This window comes from Pristis pectinata, chromosome 11 (assembly GCF_009764475.1).
Source record: "Pristis pectinata isolate sPriPec2 chromosome 11, sPriPec2.1.pri, whole genome shotgun sequence".
Classification (NCBI taxonomy): Eukaryota; Metazoa; Chordata; class Chondrichthyes; order Rhinopristiformes; family Pristidae; genus Pristis; species Pristis pectinata.
The window spans coordinates 16,408,775-16,432,589 of NC_067415.1; the positions used below are offsets into that span (position 1 = coordinate 16,408,775).

The 23,815-nt window shown below is 38.2% G+C and overlaps 1 protein-coding gene across 1 annotated transcript in view; it reads left to right on the plus strand.

The window, feature by feature from the left end:
* The window catches only part of tmem131 (transmembrane protein 131), a 144,994-nt gene that overhangs the window by 82,819 nt on the left and 38,360 nt on the right, over positions 1–23,815 (plus strand). The window contains exons 5-17 of the mRNA XM_052026299.1: positions 675–798; positions 4,496–4,612; positions 5,267–5,389; positions 8,935–9,015; positions 10,838–10,988; positions 11,079–11,135; positions 11,736–11,797; positions 11,889–11,997; positions 12,800–12,908; positions 16,491–16,644; positions 17,777–17,947; positions 20,005–20,115; positions 20,207–20,341. Coding sequence (XP_051882259.1) covers positions 675–798; positions 4,496–4,612; positions 5,267–5,389; positions 8,935–9,015; positions 10,838–10,988; positions 11,079–11,135; positions 11,736–11,797; positions 11,889–11,997; positions 12,800–12,908; positions 16,491–16,644; positions 17,777–17,947; positions 20,005–20,115; positions 20,207–20,341 — 1,504 coding nt within the window. The remainder of the gene's footprint in view (positions 1–674; positions 799–4,495; positions 4,613–5,266; positions 5,390–8,934; positions 9,016–10,837; positions 10,989–11,078; positions 11,136–11,735; positions 11,798–11,888; positions 11,998–12,799; positions 12,909–16,490; positions 16,645–17,776; positions 17,948–20,004; positions 20,116–20,206; positions 20,342–23,815) is intronic.

Below are 23,815 nucleotides of genomic sequence, written 5' to 3' on the forward strand. Positions count from 1 at the left end.
ACATTAGATTAACTGAATCATTTGCACATGTTTGAGCCAAATTGAGCTGGCTGTGCCCAGTGGTTCTAAAGTTAACTGCCAGAGTTCAGCTGCTTTTAGCTAACTATGTTCTGGACTTGTGCAGTCACTCCACATACATTCCAGTGATAGTGTGGAGTCCTGGTGCAGGACAGGAATCCTCATTCGAGTAGGAAGAAAAAGTTGGTTTGTTTTAATTTTTCAGTATTTTTAAAGTTTTTAGTGAGTATTTTTAATGTTTCAGAGGTAAAATCATTTATAAAGCCTCAGACTTTGAATGGGATGCCACTCCACCCCAGCCTTGCCTCCTGTTAAAACCTATTTGAGTGTTCCAGGGCAGGACGCAGCAGTATGCTCTCTGAGGTCCAGTTGTCACTGAGACCTTTAGTATATCTCACTGCCCGATTTCTGGGAATGAGATGCGTAGGGCCCACACATATGTAAAAGGTCAGTACGTTTATGAGAGCCATGGAGGTGTGTGGTGTTGGTCTCGGGTGGGCTGAATCAAGTACATTTTGGCCTTTTGTGTTGAAAGGTATTAAATCATTTGATCAAAACAGTATCAGCTCTCGTAAACATGATTTCAGCACCTGTTCTTCATATTTTAATGAAGCAATCATGCAAAATTGTCATGCTAATTATTTATTTTTTCACAGGCCAGTGGGAATGCCAAAAATGGAGAAAGTATACTTGCACAACCCCAGTACAGAAGAAACAATCATATTAGTATCGATATCAGCAACAACATCACACTTTCATGCATCATTTTTTCAAAATAGGGTAAGAATTTGAATTGCAATTGTTAAAATGGCTGCAAAGTGTCCACTGTAATAATATGCATATCAGTGAAAATTTGAGATTTCTGTTCTCTGCATGATTGGGAGTGATAATCTGCAGCTAGCAAGTATGATCTGAATCAGTTAGATTGACAGCAATCAACAGTTTTGGGTATGAAATCTATCCTTTGTCACGAGCATTAATTGTGCCATGTAGTAGAACAGAGAACTGAATTGTAGAAACTCTGCACAAAGAGTAGTGACTATTAGATTGAACATTTATCTTGAGCCAAAGGAGACAGATTTCTACCCCTAGTCAGGAAGAAGTGTGGGATAGTGAGTGGTGGATGGGTTGCAGTTTATATGGCAAATTTGCTTTAATGTTTCACAACTATTAAAATTGGTTAGAGTTTTATTTTGGGTCAGCTTTGACATAGCAATGTGCTTATATAAGTGAAAATCAAAGAAAAACTGTAGATGCTGGAAATTTAAAACAAAAATGGAAAATGCTAGAAATACTTAAGTCAGGCTGCATCTGTGGGTAGGGAAATGGAATCAACATTTTAGGTTGGATCCTGTTTCCCTTTCCAAAGATGCAACCAGACCTGCTGAGTATTTCCAGTATTTTGTTGCATTAAATGTGAAATAAGCCATTTGTAAGATAAGAAGGTTAGTCCATTCCTGGAAATATTCAAGTCGGGCTGCATCTGGTATAACAGTTCTGATGAAATGTCATTGACTTGAAATGTTTACATTGCTACTGTTGTCACAGATCTGTGTAGCCCTCTGAGCATTTCTAGAATCTCCTAACTTCAAATTTTCGCAATCTGGAATATATTGCTTTGAGTTCTTCCAACCCTCTGGCCAGTTTTATCATCTGTCATCAAAAGAAATCATTTGACCATTATTATATGGCTATTTGTATATTCCTACTGTTTGCAAGTTGGTGGTTTGGCCACAAGATATTTTGAGGCATCTAGAAAGGCAGTTAAGAGAGAAAGAAATTTGTACAATATGGCCTCTGTTTTAGTGCCATTCACAGTTTCAATTGTTCCACTTTGCAAGGGACATTATAACCATAAATAGAAGACATCATATCTTCCACCAGGAATGAATAATATAATTGTCAGGAAAGGCTTGAGGGAACCCTTTCTACTGGAGCAATGGGTGGATTAGTCATTCTGCTGCCCCACAGTTCCGTTGACAATCCTGATGTCTGTATGGAGTTTGAACATTCTCTCTCACCAAGGTTTTCCTCCAATGTCCCAAAGACATGCTGATAATTTATTTGGCTACTGTAAATTTACCCCTTAGAGCAAGTCAATAACAAAAAGAATCTAAGAGAATTTTATGTGAGAGAATAAATTGCAGGGCTATAGCAAAATATGGAGAGGGGGAATAGAGCTAATGGGATTGATCCCCTAAGGAGTGATGTGACTTGCTGGACCGAATAACTGTCTTTACTATCATAAGTAAAACATGAGACAAAAGGTGGTTAAGTGGAGACTTAATGCAGCTAACTTTAAAGTTTTTTTTTGTGTTACATAGCTTTGTACTTAGAACAATACTTGATCACAAAGTAGTAGAGGCCAGTACATTTGTCTTGGTATGAGAACATCGGATAAATATTTGAAGAGACTGATCTAGACATGGGTACAGTATCATTCTGCAATGACCTAACTTGAGTCAAGACATCTCGGTGCATGCTACCCTGTATTTGTTCTTGGTTAAGTCACCTTCATTTTAAAATTCTTGTCCTTTGTTTTAAGATCCCTCCATGGCCTCACCCTACTCTACCAACTCCATCTGTAATCCCCTACCGTCTTCAGTGATATGTTGTTCTCTAATTCTGGCCTGTTAAGAATCTCTGAATTTACAACTGTACTTTTAGGTGGCAAGTCCCTAAGCTTTGAAATTCACTCAATAAACCTTCAAAACTTCTTTAAAATTTACCTCAGACTGAGATTTCAGCCATCTGCCGTAATACCTTTCTGTGTCAACTTTAGTTAGCTCTGCTGTGAACCTTGGAATATTGCACTGTACAATGCAAGTGGTTGTGATTTAGTTTTGAGCTACTGTGGTGAGGGATATGCTTGATAGAGTGCCCACTTCTGAGCTGTAATCCTGTATTTGAAAATGTATTAAAAGTTATTGTTATACTGAGAAAGTTTGTTTTCAGACAAATGGGGGTGAAGGGTGTGATAAGGTCTGGAAAAGCACATCTTCAGTAACCTTTTGCATTTGATGAAATAGAAATAGCGTGGACAAAAGTAGAAACAGGAATACCATAAACTTTTTTTCTTCAAAGTCGATTTGTATTTTGAAATGTATTCATGAATGAATTGCTTGCCACAAAAACTTAAGGCCAGAGAGATTGCTAAGCAGTAAATATTAAAAAAAATTGTACTTTATTTCCTACAGTGATATTAGATGTTTTGAAATTCACATCAAATCAGTGAATCCTGTTGATTACAGTGTAGAAGACTGCAAAATGGATCTCTGCAGAGTAGTGCTGAATTATTATTAGCAACTTCAGCATTTCTGCAATCATTTGAATGTATAGAAATCACTGTTTCAACAAGTAATGTTGGGAACACTGGAGATTATTACAGTCACTGAACTCAGTTCCTCACCTGCTGTAAATTAAATGGCAGCCTTGGCTCAGTTCTAGGTCTTGCCTCGAGTTTGATTCACGAGTTCAAGCTCCACTTCATAACTTGAGCATGTAACCTTGGCTGACATTCTTGTTCAGTACTGAGTGTTTAATGCTATCGAAGATGGGTGAAGATGCTTTACAAAAAAGGCAGTGATGATATATAGCTAATTTCTTTTAGGGTTGTTTTGTTTTTCTTCAACAGCTACGTATGATATTTTGACTGGAATTGAGGAAATGCTAAATGTATTTTAGTTTACTGTGCAAGAATTTGAGGCGCTCAGGCTCTTTACAGTAGTGTTTATTTTTTGTTGTAGTTACCTTCAAAATGAATAATTTTGAACTGTAAAAGAATTTAAGCGTATCCTTCAAGTGGTTAATGAGTATTTTGAAGTTTTGATGGTAACTAGATTGTCTACAATGCTAAGGTGATAAAAATGTTAGCAGATCAATTCAGGAATTCAGTACCTCCAGTGCAGTTAACACTAAGTTCTTAATCCACTTAAAATTTGGGGGGGGTGGTGGTGGGGGAGGAAAACAACTGGATTTGTGTAACAGTATTTTTTATTATAGAAACTGCTTGATTTTCATTTCCATCAGTTTACAATCTGAGAAACTTCTAGTGTATTTATTGCCCAGTTATACTGGTTGCAGGCATTTTGTTCCTCCTCCTGACTCTAGGCATTTGTACTTGGTTTAGAAATATTAGAGTAATATGATGTATAACCTGGCTGTTAAGGCTGAGATGGCATTATTCAGGGTGTCTTACCAATGCCGATATATTTGAAATAACGAGGGTGCAAAATAGTATTATTTTCTTCAAACTTCCAACCAATCATAAACTCTTCTCTGCATTGACACAGTTTCTTTGAAACATAATGCGAGAGCTCGGACAAAATGGCAAATTCTAATTATAACTGCATTTTGGCTACCACAGTCTTGTCTGATGCCAAACTGATTATATGTCCAAGGTATATGAATCAACAAAATCTGTTATAGCTACTCAGGGTATAAGCTAATTCACATTTTATTTTACTTTGCTGCCCAGATAATCCCACCAGGAGGAAACACATCTTTTGACGTAGTGTTTCTTGCGAGAGTAGTGGGAAATGTAGAAAATACTTTATTTATTAATACATCACTTCATGGTGTATTTACATACCAGGTAAGAGAATCCTAAATTTTAATTAATAATATAGTTTGATTAATTTAAGTAGAATTTAAAGTCTTAAAATGCTTTAAAACGCTTAAACTTGAACGTTTGTCTAAATTAATTTCTCTCTTTTTAGGGCAGAATAATTGATGCGGCAACTCTAATTATTATTTGCTGATGCATATTGTTGATGTCAATGGTTCTTGCCTACAACTTTCCTGGTTCCCTTTTTCTATGTCCCTTCAAACCATTACTCTCCACAAACCCATCAACCCCCACTCTCAAACTCCAAGAACCTGCAACCTTTTCAAATCTTCCTTGCACATTTCTATTCAAACTTGTTGAGTGTCAGCCTGGTACAGCGAAAATAGTTTGACCTTTAGGCAATTTCAGTTATTAACTTCTGGCATCCCTTGTATACGAGTTTTATCTCCCCCTGGTGTGCCCTTCAGTAAGTTGAAAGAGTAGGCAATTTCTGTTCACATATCAGCGGACTTCACAGTCATTTTTTTTAAATACTAGTATGGTTGAGGTATTTTGTCTTTTGATAATTTGCTAGGTCATCTAAGTTTGCATATCTTGATATTTATTGATTGGCTGTCTGTTTTAATTTATTGATCTTTGACATTTTTATAAATCATCATCCTTTTGTAACTTCTATTACAGGTGTTTGGTGTTGGAATACCTAATCCTTACCGTCTGCGCCCATTTATAGGAGCAAGAGTTCCTGTAAATAGCAGTTTTTCACCTTTAATAAATATACACAACCCTCACAGTGAACCTTTACAAGTAAGTTGTCTATTGAAATTATGTGATGGTCATGTGCTTGCATTAACATTCAGATCTGAAGATCTGAGTACCCATTCTTGAAGTTGCCTTCCATGGAAGACCAGGCATTATTAGCCATATTTAATTCATATTTAATCTTGTAATCAAAGACTTTAGCACAAAGAATTAGATTTTTTGGAGCAGTGACTTGGTGGGAGAAGAATCTACAAAGGATTTAATTCTAATGTTGATTTAAAGCAGCCATTCCTAGTTCCTAAAAGTACCCTTCATTGTATTTAATTTTTTTTATCCTACCCTGCCCCCCCACCCCCAAATCAAAGCTAAAAATGTTACAAATCAAAAAGCAGCATCTATGCAGTAATTGAAAGAAGTGGCTTGCTACTTGAAATTTTGCTATTTGAAGCTGTGGTAAATGGCCACATTTGATAAAGTAGTCTAAAATTACAAATATTTACTATGTCAGTTTTTTAAAGGAATTTAATAACAAGGATTATGTAAATTATTTAATTTAATAGCAATAAGGATGGCACAGGGGTGCAACTAGTAGAGCTGCTGCATCAGAGCTCCACAGACTCAGGTTCAGTCCTGATCTCTGGTGCTGTCTATGCAGTGCATGGGTTTCCTCTGGGTGCTTTGGTCTTCTCCCACGTCCCAAAGACATGCGAATTGGTAGGTTAATTGGCCATTGTAAACTGCCCTTGGTGTGTAGGTGAGTGTTGGAATCTGGCAGGAGTTGATAGAAATGAGGGGGGAATCAGATGGAAGTAATGTAGGATTAGTGTAAATGGGTGCTTACTGGTCAGTGTGTACTCAATAGGCAGAAGGGCCTGTATATGTGTTGTATGACTCTGAGCAATGCTAATACGTCAACGTTCAACAGGCCAGTGGTTTGCTTTAGTTAATTTGTCCTAAACTAATGATCATTCACAGACCTTTCTACAATGACCCACACACCCAGACAAAAAATAAGTGTTTCCCTTACTGGTCATTTTTAACATAAGACTTTGTATTGAATTGGAGAAAATCAAAAATGTCACAACTGTTTTGAAGTGAAGTCAAATACCACCAGTCCCAAATTGACTGGCAAAGTTGCACCAACTCCCTAGCATTTAAACTCCTAGCTAATAAGACAAACCATAATGGGTGTTTGAAATCCACCATGGAAATATAATAATTTGAACTGAGTTTTAAAAATTTAGAAAACTGTTTTATGAGTAGCAGAGCTCACAGACTAAGAAGAAGTGTGCTAGTAACAAAATAAAGCATTGAAACTGAACAAAAATGTATGATAACCTTGGGGCAGTAGAATTTGCAAGTCAAATCTGCGCAACGGCAAAGTGTTTGAAAAGCCCAAAATTTAGGATATTTGCAGGGATTTTAGGAGAGAAAATGCAGTAAGAACCTCTTTGAGGATAGTAAATTGTTCATTCTGGGGAAAATGGTATCACTTCCAAAATGAAAAGTTTCATTAGTCATCCACTGAAATATGGATAAGTACATCTAGAAGTAAATGCTTTTCAAGAGGAAGGCTAGGAATGTTTGCAGTTTGAGATTGCTTGAATTGTGGTATGATCTAGAGAGAATGATGCTCCATCGTTTGGTAGAAATGTGCAACTGCAATTGTGACTGAGGTGGCTTTATTTTGGGAGAATCCTATCAAGGACTTATGTGAAAGTGTGACAGATTTCTCAATTATTTAAAGCATTTTCATTGCTGCTTGCTTTTGAATGTTTGGCTATTTTATCTTGGTTGTTAAGGTGTGAACAGATGGTTTTATTTCTGGAAATACCTGAAAAAAAACCACTGAAAATTCTTTATTTTGTTTCACAAACTTTGCATTTACATGTAAACATGATGCCTCTTTTGCATTATCCAATATTGCAATTGACGTTTGATGGGCAAAGGCAGCATTCTACATACATTTTTTTTTCAACAAGTCACAGCTTTGGGTCCAGTTCTCGATTTTTTTTTGTTCTCTTTTGCTTGCACTCAATTTTAATGTTATCAACTGAGATATAATTTGGACATTGGAAACAACCTGCTGTAAATACACAGGCAGCAACAGCACATCAAGGAAAGCTGTTGATGCTTATGCTTACAACCACTCTATCTCTCAGCAGACCCACTGAATAGTATTTTCTGTTTTTACAACAGATAGACGGATATTGAGTTCAAAGAAACTAATTTTATGAACTCAAAAACTTTCAACTCATTGATTTTCCTGAAATCTTCCCCCATATATTACAATATATTTATCTATAACAATAATACTCACAATTCAAAAGTTGTAGGCCTTGAATTCAGAAAGTGATTAGTTAAAAGAAATTTCTATGTACGAACAAAACAGTACTTGGGAAGAAATTTAAGTTGAAATGTTTTCGTAGAGAAGTCGGGTTATTTCAGTGAGATTAGTTTAACCTCTCTCTCTTGTGAAAACAGGATATTTATTTTAAATAGAATGAGATTCAATACAACTTATGAAGTTGCCCTATAACTTAACATCCCACACAAAATGGCATCAGTTTCCACAAAGTAACCACAGATGGTTGCCAGCAGGAGTTCGGTATAGTTTATGTAGCTGTTGCCAAGTTCTAGTTACAAAAATTAATAATGTGAATGAATCAGAGTTGGCGAAATGAATGGATAGGGTCTGCTATGTAAATTAGGGCAACTGTACTTGAATACTTTTTGACAGCACTTAGTATTTTGGGAAAGTTTTTTCCAGTGGGTGAGCATACTGTGTGTCAGCATGGTGCAGCATTTACAAATGGAGTCCATGAAATCCCGAGTGTATTTGTTCTTTTCAAAAAAAGTTTGTATTTTCTACAAGGATCATTCACTTAAGGAAGTGAAAAGCTGGTTCAATGACTTAACCACCCCATCAACCTGAGTGAGGTGCACCCTTGCGGTGAGGGGAAAAAGAAACAGAATTGGATTAGCCTCTTGTATCTCCTCTTGTTCAGTAGTCAACTTATTATCCATATTCATCTGGAAAGTAGAAGAGACACTGGAGGGCTGCTACTCCCTGTGAAAACCTTTCTGCACTGGTTGCAAACTTCAGGATTGGAGGCACAAAAATGCAAGTACTAAAATGGAAACAGCATGGTGTGCCTAAATTGGATTTTGAGTCTGGCAATGCATTTATTCATTGGTTAACTGTTTTAACAGCTAACCAATATATTATTTACACTGGTTGGCACCTGCAGATCGAATGCCATTTCTTCTGTTAAATAGAGCCCTGTGTATGTGCAGTTTACTCCTGGCAATTAAAATTGAAGTGCTAGTGCCTGTCTTGCTGAAATATTGAGTTTAATGGCAGGTATATTTAATATATCCAGAATCCCCTGAGCATTTTTTAAAATCTGAGTTGAACTAGTCATTGCATTCCATACAATGCAAGACTAAAATGGTGTGGGACTTCCTGTTTATATTCAGGTCCCAGTCCAGATTTCTATTACATCATTGGTATTGAAATGTGAACAATTTTAGCAAACCTTTCTCTAAAAGTTTTGCTAATGGCTAAGATTTGACTTTTATTTTACCAGGTAGTTGAAATGTATTCAAGTGGAGGAGATCTGCACTTAGAACTTCCAACAGGTCAACCAGAAGGTCCTAGAAAATTATGGGTGAGTTTAATGTGTTTAGCACTTCCTAAGTTTAATGTGTTTAGCACTTCCTAATTCCTCTAGAATAGGGTGGTAAATATTAAATAAATGCCATTTACTTTATTTTTCATTATTGCAATGCAACATTGTTTAATTGAACCAGACGTTTAGTTGAAACAGACTACTATGATTGCTTTTTGAGGGCTTGGGATAGGAACTTCCAAGCTTTTTGGCTTTTTACAGTCAGTTATCTGAGCAAGTTCCAAATCACAAAATGAAAATTTTAAAGCTAGTGTATTTGTTGAGCATTGAGAATAGTTTATAAATGAGTCTAAGATCACTTTGTGATTATGCTGGAGAAGGCAGAATACCATATTGCCTGTGGAGGAGCACTGAATCATTAGCTGCCACTTGACACTTCTGTTTTAAACCTGAAGTTAATATCTATTTTATGATGTAATGGCGAAACCTCATTATTTTGCTACAACTGCAGAATACTCAAGTAAATGCATGAGTGGCTACTGAGCAGGATCTGCTTTTGGGCTATTTGAAATGTTAAAATTAAATGAGTGGAGCTACTTTTCAACCAGTTTCTTTCAGAAGTTAGAAAAGTTTTATAGGAATCCAGGCAGCCATAGAGCTTTTGTCAATGAATTGCCCTCATTGTGACTTGGATGCCAAAATAATATCTGTGTTCTTGAATTTGCTATAGTAATTTTAGCAAGTAGAGAAAATGTAGGGTGCGGAAAAGTTTTTGAATTACCAGTGGTGTGATTATATTGTCTGATGATCAATTTGGTAAGCTTTAGGCAAGTCATTTGAGTAGAGTGCTCTGTGGAGGCCTGATGCTTTTTTTCCACAGCAGCAGCTTTTTTTTAAAAGAAAAGGTAATTAAATTCACTTTTTCAAAACCCATCCTGCAACAGAGTTGATGCGTGAATGTCAAGGAGGAAAATCTAAGGAACAATTATAGAATTGTACCTACAAAATTATAATGAGGTCTTCTGGGTGTTCGGGCACTTTTCACAAGTTGGCTGCTGAACTTGACAGGTGAAAAATTGAGTCACCACTTGAGTGGTGGGGTTTGGCCAACACATTTGCATATTGGTGCATAAACGAACTTAAAACACATTTGAATTTGAATCCCATTTTAAAGATTGAACAGTCTAAAGCTGGTGTTCATTTATCCTATGCAAATTTTAAAAAGCTCAAAATGGAAATTCTTTTTATTTTAATGTATCAGGATAAATTGGTAGCTGGAGCTTTCTAAGGTTTTTCTTTGCTGATCTTGCTCTGCTCAGGATTGCTAGAACCAAGTTTGCATTTCTGGAACTGATTTTGACAGGAGTAAGGAATGTATTATTGACTTCAGCCAGATGGTTAAAACTGAATTACATTGGTATGTTAGTCTGTATGTGGTTAAATGCCATTCATCTGGGACTTTTGAAAAAGTATAGAGGGGATCAAAACATCTTTCTGTAACTAAAATCTAATTAAATTCCTTGAGCTATTTCACACGAAATGAATGAAATTCCCTTTGTTTCCAACAAAAACATGAAAAAATGCCCCTATTATATCTTTTGTTCTCATAGCTTTTCCTGTTATTGTTGTTACAAAATATTTTACTCCATCTAATAACGTACCAATACTCCATCTAATAACAGCCCAAAAACATATCTTATACTCGTGCTCAAAACATAAACAGGTCTTGGTCATATTGCTATGCCTCTGGTGTGAGGGTGGGGTGTCATCTCAATGAAGTATGATTTCTAGCTTTCTACTATCTGATTCTTTGTATGTAATGGATTTTCCTTATCCATTTAAAAATGTTTCCTCTCAATAGGAGATTCCACCTTATGAAACAAAAGCTGTGATGCGAGCCAGTTTTTCTTCAAGAGAAGCAGATAATCACACAGCTTTTATCAGAATAAAAACAAATGCATCAGACAATACAGAGTTCCTTATTTTACCTGTGGAAGTGGAAGTTACAACAGGCGAGTCAAATGGATATTTCCTCCCGTATTTTCTATTCAATTTCTAATATATAATCTATTGGATTTAAATAAAAATTATTCTTGTTACAGCACCTGGAATTTACTCCTCAACAGAAATGTTAGATTTTGGTACATTACGATCTCAAGGTGAGCTACTAAACTTGTTAACTATTTAAAAATTCAATATTGATCATTTGATTTGCTCTGTATTCCTGCCTCTAACTCCAGTGCTGACACCATCTGTCCTTGTCCTTCAATCTAAGTTTTACACACTTTGCTCAGCACTTTACCTTTTTCATCAGTCATTGCCATTATCTTATACTTGTGAAGGAATAATCCTCAGACCAGTTTGCAATGAAATGTTAAGTGTTATCGTTTGTATTCTTTCAGCATTACTGTCAGTTGGTTTATTCCAGGTTACAACATGCAGTTATGACCTTTTATTTTACTGACTCTTTATTCTCATTCTGGATATGCTGTAATTTCAGTTTAACCTTTTTATTAAGGAAAGTTCTGGCCCTCAATGAATATGTTGTGGGGTGGGTGGGATGGTTTCTGGCTAACTAATTTTATCTCTTGGACAGTAAATGAGGCATTTGCAAATAGTTTTGTTATCTGGTGGTCATTGAACACAGAATGGTCTCCACCGGGAGAAAAAAAAATTGCTTTACTTGTTGAATTTTTAAATCAGTGTTCAGCTAGTACATGTGGAGCAGTAAAGTACCTAATCATGTCATTTCTCTGCAGATCTTCCAAAAGTTTTAAACCTTCATTTATTAAATTCAGGAGCAAAAGATGTACCAATAACGGTAAGCTTTTACTTTCCATGACTTCAGAACAAAATTATGCCTTCATTTATATTTTTGCTTCGTGACTAATTTATATTGGTTCGGTTTTTAGAGTATTAAACCATCTTCACCAAATGAAGCTGTTACAGTAGACTTTAAGCCAATTACACTGAAGGCATCAGAAACAAAATATACCAAAGTTGCAAGTATTATATTTGATGGTAAGTGAATTCTTTAAAATTTTAATTAAGCTGGATCTAGATATTAAGTGTGGAAAGTACATATTGTCACAATAACTTTTCTCGGAAGTGTGAAATACTCTAATTCTATGTAATGTATATGTTATATATACAGATAAAGATTTGTTAATTTAAAATATCATTAATTAGAACAGAATGTTACCAAGACTGAATTATACAGCATAGGAAATAACCACTTGGCTAATTGTGTTTAGACTTGGCACTTCTAAAGGAACCAACTTCCTTACCCTTTCCCCAAAGCCTTTTCCTTTCCACATTTGCATATAGTTCCTCTTTGAAAACTCCCTTTCTGTCTTTTTCAGGTAGTGTCCCAAATCATAAATTGTGTTCAACTTTTTTCTTTGCAGGATATAAAACGGTCTTTTGACCATAATGCAAGTAGAAACTGTGCTCCCTATTCACTCTATCGTACCTTGCATGCTTTAATACACTTCTATCAAATATCAAATCCTCATGCCCTTCTTTCCTTCTCCGTTTGAAGGAGAGAAATCCCAAGCGCACGTGTTTTTGCCGAAGATAAATTGTAGGTAAAGTGTTTTTGAAGAGGTCTGTAAACTGAGTCATATCACAGATAATTCAAAATGTAATACATTTGAAGAAGTTAAAGGTAATGTGGTTGATTTGCGTAGAATAGGTCAAATTTTAGAAATGTACAAATTCAATTAAGAGTTACTATATACTGCAAACTATGGGATGCAGAAAGGTTGCTACCAAAAATAACTCATCTATGGATATATCAAAAATGTGTTGATTTTAATTTCAGCTTCAAAAGCAAAAAGAACGTTGCAGTTTGCTGGGAAAATAACTGTGAAAGCTAAAGAGAAAACTTACTCAAAACTTGAAATTCCATACCAAGCAGAGGTGTTAGAAGGGTAAGTCTGACTCTTTCATTCTTGTTAGTAGTTGTTGATATAGCTTAAAAAGGAAATGAAAATGGATTATTCATACTTAAAAAAGAAATTGCCAGTAATTGGAGCAAAAAAAACCTGTCCATGCTGGAAATCCAAAATAAATAAAATGCTGGAAGCACTCATCAGGTCAAATATCATTTGAGCAGAGAAAAATGGGCAGCAGTCGTCATCAGACCTGGAAAAGGGAGTAGACAAGCAGGTTTTAAACTGCAGAGGAAGAGGGAGGATAGAAGAAATATCTTTAAAAATATTATTTTGTCACGGTGATAATTGCTTAAAAGCTGGAAGTTAAAAACAACAGAAAATTGAAACAAATTGAAAGGAACATTCACATCCACGAAATTAACTTTAAGTGTGGGCGTGATAATACACTCTGCTGGAAGATGAGGAGCTGTTCCTTGAGCTTGCTTTGAACATTGGCACAATGTAGGAGGCCAAGGACAAAGTGGTCAGAATGGGATATAGAATTAAAGTTACTGGAAGCTCAGGGTCACCCTGACAGATTGAATGGCAGTTTGCAAAGCAGTCAGCCAACCTACATTTGGTTTCTCCAATGTGAGTAGACCACATTGTGAGCATTGAATGCTGCTGCTGCTGCTTCTGAAAGGACTGTTTAGGTTCCTGGATGCTGGGAAGGGAAGAAGTAAAAAGGACAAATGATGTATCTCTCTGAAGTTACAAGGCAGGGTGCTGTGACTGGATTTATCAACTGTGAATGCCTCAGCAGCTGGAACCCTGAAGGCCACACCAGCACCACCAGCCAGGAGAGTGGCGGCCAGCATGAGGCTCCAGCTGCCTAGCAGTTTTCGGGGGCAATCAGAGGGTTTGGCTTCTGGCAGCATGGGTCAATCTTCAGACCAGTAATACTGCTGCAGAATAGTTGGGAGTTGACTGTCATCACATAAATTTACTACTGAAGCCTTCATTTATACTGTTATTGCATTCAGCCTCTACTGTTCATATGCTTTCCTTCAAACCTTCATGCTCCATAACTTGAGTAAAAATATAAACTGCAGGAAGGCAAATTTTACCAAGTAGTGATTTATCAAATGTGGACTGGAAACTACTTGGTGAATCACTGTCAGAGTTGTGGGAGGGATTTAAAGGTTCAAGACAAATGTTTCCCACCAAGAAAAAAAAGTGAAATTGTCAAATCCAGATTCTCATTGCTCCCTGGCAAAAATAGAAGATTTATGGTAGACGTGGAGAGCTCATCAAACATCTACCTTCACTAATCAATCCATTTTTCCCCCTCACATCAGCATCAACTCTTTTTGCCCTCTCCACCCACCCCCACGTCAATTCATCTGCCACCCACCTGCACTAGGGACAATTTACAATAGCAAGGAATTACCAATCTGCATGTGAGAGGAAACTGGAGTACCTGGGAGAAAAACAACCTTTGAAAGCAGATAAATCACCAGCTTCGGATGAAATATTCCAGGCTGTCTCTTAATAATCAAAAAAAAACAATGGAGACTCTCAAATATCTATCCCACCCTAGCTACAGGAGTGGTCTAGAGAATAGATAGTATTGTTTAATGAGGGAAGAAGGGATAAGCCGAGTAAATTAGAAGGCACATTTATCCTGAAATCCTTGAATGTCTTGCTTAACTCTGCCTCTGGAATTCTCTTTTGTCTGTGTCCTCATTCCTGAGTCTTGTTAGTCCAGCACTCCCTATCCACACCTTAGTGTCTTGATATTACTTCTCTTCATTTGGTCATTTCCTTTTAAAGGCCTTACATCATCCTGTCTTCCAAGAAAATGTTCATCCAGCTAATGGCTTTTGTACAGACCCTACACCACACCATTGCCAGCCATGCTTTGATCTGTGTAACTTCCTTCTTCCTCTGACCTAACACTCCTCCTCCTAGCTGCACTTTAACACCCATCTTTGAACAAGCTTTTGGTCAGCCATCCTTTTATCACTTTCAACTGTGTCAATTTATGTCTGATTAACTTCCTGTAAAATACTTTGAGGTTTTATTATATCAAAATCTTTTGGCACTAGCTATTGTTGTACTTCCAAAATGATCTTCCAATGAGCTCGTGTCCAATCTGACCTTCCTTTCTTGCCCCTCTCTCCATAAGTCTTGCCAGTTCTGCTTCTGAGGGCATGTGTAAATTTGAACTGGGGGAGCAGGCACACTTTGTTCAGCAAGCTTTGTGAAAGACATAAGTTTTGTTTTAAAGATGAATACAGTTCATTAAAGTGTTAATGTTGTATTGAAATCTATCCTGAACTGTTCACAGCTATTCAATAAATTTACAACATCTAAAGTGCATTTGGACAGGTACTTGAATAGGAAAGGAATAGAGGGATACAGGCCTAATGTGGGCAAATGGGATTAATGTGGATAGGCATCACAGTTGACATGCTTAAATTGGGCTGATGGGCCCCTTTCTGTGTTGTATAACTTTGACTCTTTCGTTATCTATGATGTAGGAAAGGTTCATTAGTATCTCATTTCAAAGACCAGGAAGTCCCAGTTTGGATCCTCAGTGGGTGGGAAAATGGGAATTAAGCAGTTTTCTTTATCCAGCAGCACCAATGCTATCTCCTTCTGCCAGATATCCAACAACCCAGAAAGTTCTTTGTATTAAGTGCAGTGTGAGGTCCTTTATCCAAGATTAGTGAGTGAAGAACTCTTAACCTTTTTTCATGTAAATGTTCATCAGTCTGCCCTCAGCCAGTGGTTATAACTAGAAATGCACAACGTGCACCTCCATAGTGATCTCTCTACTATTATTTTCAAGATACTTGCAAATAGCTTTGCTCAGTTACAGCACTAGCCTGTCAGCTGGTCATGTGTAATGGCCCACTCCAGGATCTGAATACAGAATCTGGGCTGTCACTTGTTTGTTAGTACGAAGTGGATGCTAGATTGTTGGATGTTAAAATGGCAACTCCTTTTTTCTGTTCAGGTAATTTTTTGACACTAAAAGAAGGGTGGGATACGGAAACATTGTACAACCATGGCTGAACCAGTGCTGCCAAGAATAAAAGAAGCTGATTGTGGAAATTTGTGTGTAATTTGACTGGTGCTTTTGTTAGCATAACAATAGTGACTGCACTTTAAAATTAATTCATTATTCGAAAAGTGGTTTGTGTTTCTGTACCCTGATACACTGAGGCCCTTAAATGAGTCCAAACCAGTAAGAGCTAAAAGATATGAATGAACCCTTTGCAACAATTCGATATCTTCATCACTTATAACAGAAACAGCTCTTATTTCAAGGTTTCTTCTTGGAGGCTTAACACTGATGTGAAGAAGAGAGTTCCCACTGTGCACTACTTGCTACTTTACCCCTCCTCCTTCCTTTCGTGCTATCACCTGCCCTCTCCAAATCATTGTAGCAAACCTTGAAATTGCAATGGCAATGGCAACCACAATTTAGTAAAAATCTGGCACCAGATTGTCAACTGTTATGGTACTCAATGCTAAACTATAGATGATTTTTTTTTGTTTTGGGCACTTCCTAATAAATTGAGAATCCCTTCCAAGATTCTGCTGACAAAAAAAAACTTATGTGATTCACAGGTACTTAGGATATGACCATGCAGCAACCCTCTTTCATATCAGGGACAGTCCTACAGATCCAGTGGAGAGGCCAATATATCTAACAAATACATTCAGTTTTCCAATTATTATACACAATGTTTCCTTGCCGGAGGATGCAAAGACAATGTTCAAGGTAACTATGACTATCTTAATTATTCAATCAAGTGTTTGAATGTGTTTTGTTACCTGTTTCTTTTTAAGCAGTGAATTGTTGAATTCTGGACCTAATTAGTCTTGATCCAGACATAATTAAAAGAACTTAAGTGAGGAGAGAGCAATAGTACTTGATGCCCAAATAGCATGTGATAATGTGGTTTTAAAGAGCTGTAGTAAGTTGGAGGAGAGCAGTACTTGTAACCAGCGTAAAGGAAGTTGGTTGTTTGACAGTCATCAGAGCATCAGATGGTTGCTACAGGAGTTCCTTGGGACTTTTTGCTGGATGTGATCTGCTATCTTCAGCTGCTGCTTCAATGACCCTTTATGTCGGAAATGAACATATGTTGTTGATTGCACAGTAACTTCAAATACTGAACATCCATACCACATGTAACACGTGCATGGGTGATGTTCTGAAACTCGGTGGCATGAAACATTAATGCCACACAAATGCAGACAATGACTTTCTCCAATTAGAAAGTCTAATCATCACCCTTCAATTTTCATTGCACTTCTATTACTGAATCCCTCTACTGAACTGGATCAGCTGCATAAATACTGTACCTACGTGAGCTGGTCAGAGGATAGGTATTCTCTATTGAGTAATTTATCTAGTTACTGAAGAACACCTTCCTACAATCTACAAGACAAAAGTTGGATGACGGCAGTTCCAATAGTATTCAAGAAGCTTGACAGCCAAAATAGCTCACAAAATAGCACACCCCTTCTGCACCTTTTACACCTACAGAATGCAGTGCAGAAATTTGCCAAAGTTTATTCAAAAGCACCAGTCAGGTTTGATATCTGTACAACCTAAAGGGATGCAGTAGCAGGCAAGTGGAACATCAATTCCAATTCCTCCTCCAAGTCACTCGCCCTCCTATGGGTACGTATCAGTGTTTGTTCATTATCGTTGATCATAATCTTGGAACTCAAAACAATTGCTTCAGTTTCTGCACTGCAGTGATAGATGGTGGCTTTGGACCAGCACCTCCTTCATGAGAATTAGGGATAACCAATAGTGGAAACCTTGCCAATGAAGTCTAATTCAAAGACATTTATTTTATACAATGATTAAGATCTGACCTATTTTCCTTTTTTTGTTGCAGATTATAAACTTCAGCACACCAGTTACTGTTCCGCCACACAAAGGACTCTATATATTCTCTCTCCTTTTCACGGCAACCACTTCCTCCATTCATATAGACAGCAACATCCTGCTCATTACAAATGCGTCAAAGTTCCATCTGCCTGTACGAGCCTATACGGGGTTTTTAGATGTAAGTACACAAGTGAAAATTTTAGTGTGAAAACGTGAATGGTGATTTTTCTAATGAAGTTCAGTTAACAGAAAACAGGAGCAAGAGTCCATTTATGTACCACTAAATGGGTTTTAAGTTGCATTAAGTTTTTTTTTGTTCTGCACAATTTAAGAGCCATATTCAAACTGAAAATTAGTTTCAAAAATACTTTTGCACACTTTTATGGAACTCTGAAAGTTGAGGTTTAATTTTGTATTCTGTTTCTATTTAGTTTTGTTCAAAAGATGTTTAAGGAGTTTTAGGGTGAGCTTTCGCAAGCTAATAGATAATAGTTTTACATTTTCAACATATTTTGCTGTTTTTGCAGTGTTCCTTTTGCTTTCTCTATTGTTATGCCTCCTGTATACTCTATGTATTGCACTTGTTTTGAGCATATACGGATGTTGTAAACTGGCTAACAAGTCTAAGGAATTCAAGGAGCATCAAGAGTTGGATAAAGGGAAATAAAAAGGCAGGTTTGGAGAACTGAAAATGGGTGAGGCCCCACAAGGGCCGAGATTGTGGAGGGTACCTAAAGTAATTAGAAGAGTGAAGAGGCATGAAATGGCACTGGAGGGCAAGATTAAGGAAAATCCCAAAACATTTCAGTATAGAGAGAGTAAGAGGGTAACCAGGGAAAGAGCAAGGCCTGGTAGGGGGCCAAAGTATGCTTAGAGGATATAGTGAGGTCTTAAATGAATACTACTTGCATGTGTTCACTTTGGAGAAGGGCATTGTAGTTGGAACATTTAGGAGGGGGCCAGTGGGATTCTAAAACAAATTACCATCAAAAAGTTGTTAAATTTCCTAGCAGGCTTGAAGGCAAATAAAGCCCCAGGACCTGATGAGATGTGTGCTGGGGCTACTGCGGAAGGCAAGGGAGGACTCTACATGGGACTCTAACACAGATTTTCATACCGTCTTTGGCCACAGAAGAGGTTTCAGATGACTGAAGGAACATCAGTGTGGTACCTTTATTCAAGAAGAGCAGCAAGGATAAGCCAGGTCATTCCAGGCCTTTGAGTCAAAAATCAGTATTAGGGAAATTCTTGGAAAAAAAAATTCAAGGAATAAAATTAATCTGCATGTGGAGAGGCAGGGATTAATCAGAGGGGTTGAGAATGCAAATGGGATGTTTGCCTTCGTAATGGAGCATAGAATATAAGAGAAGTAGGTTACGGTAAAACTATAGAAATTGTTCTATAAGCCACAGCTGGAGTACTGTGTGTAGTTCTGGTTGCCACACAGTAGGAAAGATACAATTACGCGGGGAGGGGTTGCTACCAAGATTTGCCAGTATGTTGCTGTGATGGATGTTTTAGCTGTGAGGACAGACGTAATAGACTGGATTTGGTTTCTTTGGAGCGATGAAGGCTGAGGGATGATCAGAATGACGTATTTAAAATTCGGGACTTGGTTAGATAGTGAGAAACTTTTCCCCTTAGCATAGGTGTCTATAACCTGAAGGTATTGGTTTAAGGGAGCGGTAGAGGTAGGTACTGTCAAGATTTACGAAGTAATTAAATGAGCACTTGAAATGTCATGCCATAGAAAGCTGCAGGAACAAGTGCTGGGAAATAGTAGTAGTATAGACAAGTACTTGGTGGCCAATGTGAGCATGGTGGGCCAAAGAGCCTTTTTTCCTACGCTATATAACTCTATAAATTCAGTACCTCAAATCATATTAGTTGTGTAAAGTTAAGTTGCATTTAAACACATCCGCAGTGAACCTGTGACTACACTAGTTTGGCCTTCCTTTGAAACTTTCTTTACATACTTTGGGGGCAATTGTAATTATCATTATTGTATTGCTGTGCAGCAGGAGTGACGATTGTTTTGAAATGTGCTTCAGAATCCACTTGTTCAATGGTGTTTTAAGAATTTTAAATGAATTGTTTAGTTCAGCAAAACAAGTTTTTTTTAAAGGAATATATAATTTATGAATCTTGATTTGAAATAGAATGCAATTTGCCTTGATTTATTTGTTTTAAATTGCATGTTGTAACTCTAATGGTATTCTTTTGTTAATTTTGCAGTACTTTGTACTTCCTCCAAGTTTAGAGGAGCGCATCATAGACTTCGGTGTTCTGAGTGCCACAGAAGAGGGGAATGTTATTTTTATCATAATGAACAGCAATCCGATTGAGGTAATGTGCGCTCTTTAGAACATTACTTAATTGTGTAAAACCCCTGATGCAATATTTCATGATACTAATTGATGTTTTTTTTTCTGCTTAGCTGGCAGTGAAAGCCTGGTATGTAGTGGGTGATGGCCTTAGCATTGAGCTGCTGATTGTAGAGAAGGGCAACAAAACCACAATAGTTTCCAGCCTTGCTGATTTAGAAAAGTTATCTTCGACAGAACAGTCTTCTGTAAGTCTTTATTTTTGATCCTACATACCAATTTCTTAAATGCTAATGGTTTATCCTGGCTAACTTTCTTCTTCATGTATATGTATAATTCCAATAGGATTACTTGAGATTTCAGTTAAATTTTTGTTTCCCAAGTGATAATCCCAGAGGGGTTTGATGTTATACACTTTTCTAAATATTTATAAAAGATGAACTGTTAATGCCTGCCCATCCAAAGGATTCTGATCTCTGTATCATCTGCAGTGGTACTTTTTTGATCATAGCATCCAGTACTGGCACAAAAATTAGATATACTATAGCTGAAAACTTGCATCTATTAGGTATTTTAGCCTTAACTTCAACAGTCACCCCAGTTCAAATAAGGTGGATTTCTTGTAAACAGACCCTGGAAATCTAGTGTATCTGAGATTGTCACGTTGTAAACAAATTATTTTGGCACAACCTTATTCCTTTCCCACAGTCCAGTTTAATAATATTAGATTATATTAACCTAATTTATCCTAATTAACCTAGATTAGTCTTGTATTAGTGGTAAGGTAGTGAAAAAGGCACTTGATATGCTTGCCTTCGAAGGCTGAGGCATTGAATATAATGGTTGGTGAACTGTATGGGTGGCAAACCATATGGAGAACGCGGTGAATACCGCCTTGTGATGAGCTGTGGAGTATGCTTTGTCCCAGGACAAGTCATGCTTTTCGGACAGGAGGTCTCGTGTGTCTCATGAGCCCCCTCCTGTAAACGTCAATATTTGCCAGCATTTGCAGACCTGCAGCTTCCAGTCAAAATCACACCCGCCTCCACAGAGATGCCATCACTGTGGTGAAAGTCATGTCCAGTGGTCCGACTGCAAGCATCAAAAGACTGTCTGCTGGTTCTGTCAGAAGGTAGGGCACCTCGAAGGTGTGCTTCGCAAAGCAGCGTGCCACAGGAAAGCGACAGAATTCGATCATCAGCTCCACGTAAGGAGACGGCCACTGTGAAGAAGTGGACACTATCTTCCAAACCCATGAACTGGGCAACTAGAACCAGCCTCTGTACTTGGTTACACTTACAGTGGACAACCAGCCCATGAAATTTGAGCTGGATACCGGGTCAGCCGTCACCTTGGTATGCGAATCATTTTTACACCGGATTCCAAAACTACAACCTCCAAGCTCTGTGTTTCACAGCTGCACTGGAGATGGCATCGACGTACGGGCGTATTCACGGTAGAAGTGGTCCACCACAGAGACCTGTTCTTCTTACCGGTGCATGTTGTCAGGGGAGGCTAACAGCCTAATTTGCTGGGCAGAAGCTGGATTTAAAACATTCCATCAGTGCTATCCTACATCACTCATATCGGGTGAAACCCTGCATTGAATGTTCTACTATGAAAGCACCAGTGTGTATTCCAAGCTGAGGCTTCAGGTCAATACTGCGGTCTGGTGGCTAAGTTCAAATTTAAGGAGAACTGCCAGCTGAAGTTTTACAAAGCCCGCTTGGTGTCATATGCTGTGGGCCCAAAGTTAGAATAAGAAATAGACCGCTTACAGAAAGCGGAGGTGATAGAGCCGGTGTAGTACTCAGAGTGGGCAGCTCTGATCGTATCCATCCTCAAGTCCGATGGATCAGTGCGCATCTGCAGTGACTACAAACTGACTGCAAACCCTGCGACAAGACTGAATGTGTATCTGCTGCGATGTATCAAGGGCTTGTATGCATGCCTGTTGGGAGGCCAACAATCAGGTCACCCTTGACGAAGATTCTAGGGACGTTATGACAATCAATACACAGGCCTGTTTCGGTACAAGCGCCTGCCATTTGGAGTGAGTTCTGCACCTGGGGTATTCCAAAGGCTTATTGATCATTTAGCGAAGGATATGCCTCACGTCTGTGCTTATCTTGATGATATTTTAGTAACTTGTACATCAGAGTCCCATCATCTTCAGACACTAGACAGTACTTTTCTGGTTAGAGGAAGCCAGCTTTACTCTAAAGAAAGAGAAATGAATGTTTTTGGCCAACTCAACCGATTACCTTCAAATTCGACAAAGTAGGTCTCCATCCACAGGAACCCAAAATCAAAGTCTTAAAAGAGGCTCCACATCCACGAAACGTGATGCAGTTATGCTCATTCCTGGGACTAGTCACACATTACAACTGGTTTTTAAATCAGTCAGCTACAGTGTTAAAGCCTTTATCAACTACTCCAGAAGGACAAACACTGGGAATAGTCAAGAATTGAGCAACAGGCATTTGAACAAATAAAAACTGCCTCAGTTCTTCGTCCATGTTGGTGCATTATGATCCTGAAAAGCCTATAGCCATGAAATGTGATGTCTCACCGTATGGAATTGGGGCCACGCTCCTACATTGAATGCCTTGCGAAACAGAGATGCCTATTGCTTTCACTTCAAGGACAATGTCTCAGGCAGAGGTGAGTTATTCACAGCTTGACCGAGAAGCTCTAGCTATTATGTTGGGCATCAAGTACTTGTATTTATACATATTTGGACGGCCTCTTGAAATCCACGCAGATCATAAGCCTCTGCTAGGCTTAATGGGGGACACACGAGGTATCCAACCATTTGAGTGGACGCTTGGTCAAGTGGGGAGGACCTTCACAGCCCACCAACCTCGGCATCAGCTAATCAGGAAGACACCGAGAGAGAAGTCGTCATCGTCCCCTCCACCCCACCCCCAGCGATGGTCCATGAGGGTGCATAGGCCGGTCGACTGATGCCAGGCAGAATAGTGGTGGAAAAATCTCCTCAACACTTCCTCTGTTCACATAACCTATTTTCTTTCCCTGTAGTTCCCTCCTATAGGGGGGGAGAGATGAACCGTACGGAAAACGCAGTGAATGTGCATGCACGCACTGGTCAATCGTGCAGCAGATCGATGGTGTGAATGTGGCAGTACGCATGCGCGCGCCTATACATGTGCACACTGGCTGGCCAATCGCTTGTCAGAGCACTAATGCCCTCTGGCACACGCAACTTCACTTTTGGTGCGGGACTTCGGGGACTCGTGCATTTAGGTCTCCGCGGGCCTTGTGGATCTAAATTGTAAGTTGCTCTGTTTCTGTATTTTGATTACTATGAATCAGTAAAGACATTTATTCTACCACACTGTTGTCATTCTTGCTCCGTTCATACGTAACAGTTGGGTTGTCATGTTGCAATTGTACAAAATGTTAGTTGGACTGCACTTATTGTATACGGTTCTGGTTGCCATACTACAGGAAGGATGTGGTAGCAATAGAAAGAGTACAGAAGAGATTCACCAGAATGTGTAGTTATAAGGAGAGATTGGATAGGATGGGTTCATTCTCAGTGGAATGTGGGAGGCTGAGGGATGATCTCATAGAGGTTGACAAAATTATCAGTGACCTGGGAGAGAATCTTTTTTTTTCCCCCCAAGGCAAAGAAGTCTAAGATTAGAGGGCATGGATTTAAGGTGAGAGGGGAGAAATTTAAAGGTGATCTTGGGCAT